The sequence below is a fragment of the Apium graveolens genome, chromosome 8 (assembly GCF_009905375.1).
Source record: "Apium graveolens cultivar Ventura chromosome 8, ASM990537v1, whole genome shotgun sequence".
NCBI classification, from domain to species: Eukaryota; Viridiplantae; Streptophyta; class Magnoliopsida; order Apiales; family Apiaceae; genus Apium; species Apium graveolens.
This window is the reverse complement of record NC_133654.1, coordinates 23,370,624-23,372,224: the sequence shown is the minus strand read 5'-3', so window position 1 is coordinate 23,372,224 and position 1,601 is coordinate 23,370,624. Positions and strand designations below refer to the sequence as shown.

The following is a 1,601-nucleotide window of genomic DNA, read 5'->3' as shown; positions in this document are numbered from 1 at the left end:
AGTAGAGCCCTAATAATTGTCCCTGGAGACTAAGAACTAAACCAAAGCACAGTTCAGTGTACACAAGATGACTATGATGACCTCAAGTCTAAGGATACTTGTACAACTATCACTATATGAACAACTGCTGACACGTGAGTGAACTCCATCAGTTGTTCAGCTGCGCGAGTCATGTTCAGTGAACTTATTCTTTAATAAGCACCTACATACTAGCTATAGTGTCACCACACAAATATCTATGAGAACAGACATCCTTCATAATGAAGCAAGCATAGTATGTACCGATCTTTGCGGATTATTAATTACCAGTTAGTAATCCTATGACCAGGAACTGTTTAAGTTTAGAGTTATCATCTTTTAGGTCTCACTATTATGATCTCATCATAATCTATAAAAAGCTTTACTCTAAACTATGGTATATCTTATTTAAACACTTAAATAGATAGAGCCCGTAATAAAAACAAAACAAGTCTTTTATTAATATCAAAGAAATCAAAACAGATTACATAAAAGTTATTCCTAAATCCTCATACATGATTGGACTTAGGACATATTCCTTTCATTAACTACATGACCAAATGGGCAGAGGCCAAGTCCACGAGAATCATCAATCAGCAGGACTGCATCAAATTTATGGATTCAATCGTGATGAGGTTCGGGATACTGATGGTTTTGATCTTGGATAAAGGACCACAGTTTGTTGGATCAGACTTTGAAGCATATTTGAAAGAGCTCGGAATCAAGCATAAAAGAGCATTCGTGGCCCACCCCAGGGAAATGGACAAGTAGAGGTCCCCAACAAGACCATACTCCGGGGCCTGAAAAAAGATTGGAGGAATCTAAAAAGAACTGGCCAGATGAGCTCCCGAAAGTATTGTGGTCCTACAGGACCACCCCCATGACAGGAACCGGAGAAACTCCTTTCAAGCTTGCCTATGGCACCGAGGCCCGACTACTAGTGGAAACCGGATCCCCCTCCCACAAAGTTGTCAATTTTGATGAAGTCTCAAATATTGAAGCCCTCAAAACCAACCTGGAGCTCTTGGATGAAGTAAGAGACCGGGCTGTGGCAAATATGGAAAGCTACAAGGAAAAGACAAAGCTCTATTTTACAAGGAAAACTAAGATCAGGGAATATGAAGGAGGAGATCTGGTGCTCCGGGACACCGAAGTTTTGGACCCAACAAATCAAGGCAAACTACAACCAAACTGGGAGGGGCCTTAGAAGGTTAAAGAGGTGTTATGAATGCGAACGTACAATCTAAGCTATCTCAATGATACTGAGGTCCCGAACACCTGGCACGGGGCCCGGTTAAGGAAATTCTACCAGTAATTGAAAGGTGCACATTCTGCGATCATCTCTATGTTTGAACTATGATATCTTGATATAAATTCTGTTTTCGTTCACCCCAGAATGTAATCTCTACTATATTTCAATTTGAATAAAAAGCGTTATTTTGAGCATCCCATAGCTTAAAGAAATTTTATTATATAGTTTGTTTAACCTCTTTTCACATGCATGCACACCCGAATGCATGATTTAAATAAACTCGCCACTTAGAAAAATTTCTTAAAATTAGAAATTTTACCCCATCCCGGGG

At 39.6% G+C, this 1,601-nt stretch overlaps 1 protein-coding gene across 1 annotated transcript; it reads left to right on the top strand.

Moving 5' to 3' along the window:
• The first annotated feature begins 570 nt into the window (after nt 1-570).
• Nucleotides 571-1,225, top strand: LOC141679396 (uncharacterized). Its single transcript, XM_074485898.1, has 2 exons — nt 571-785; nt 889-1,225. Exons 1-2 carry the CDS (start codon nt 571-573, stop codon nt 1,223-1,225), a joined length of 552 nt encoding a protein of 183 aa, XP_074341999.1.
• The last annotated feature ends 376 nt before the right edge of the window (nt 1,226-1,601 follow it).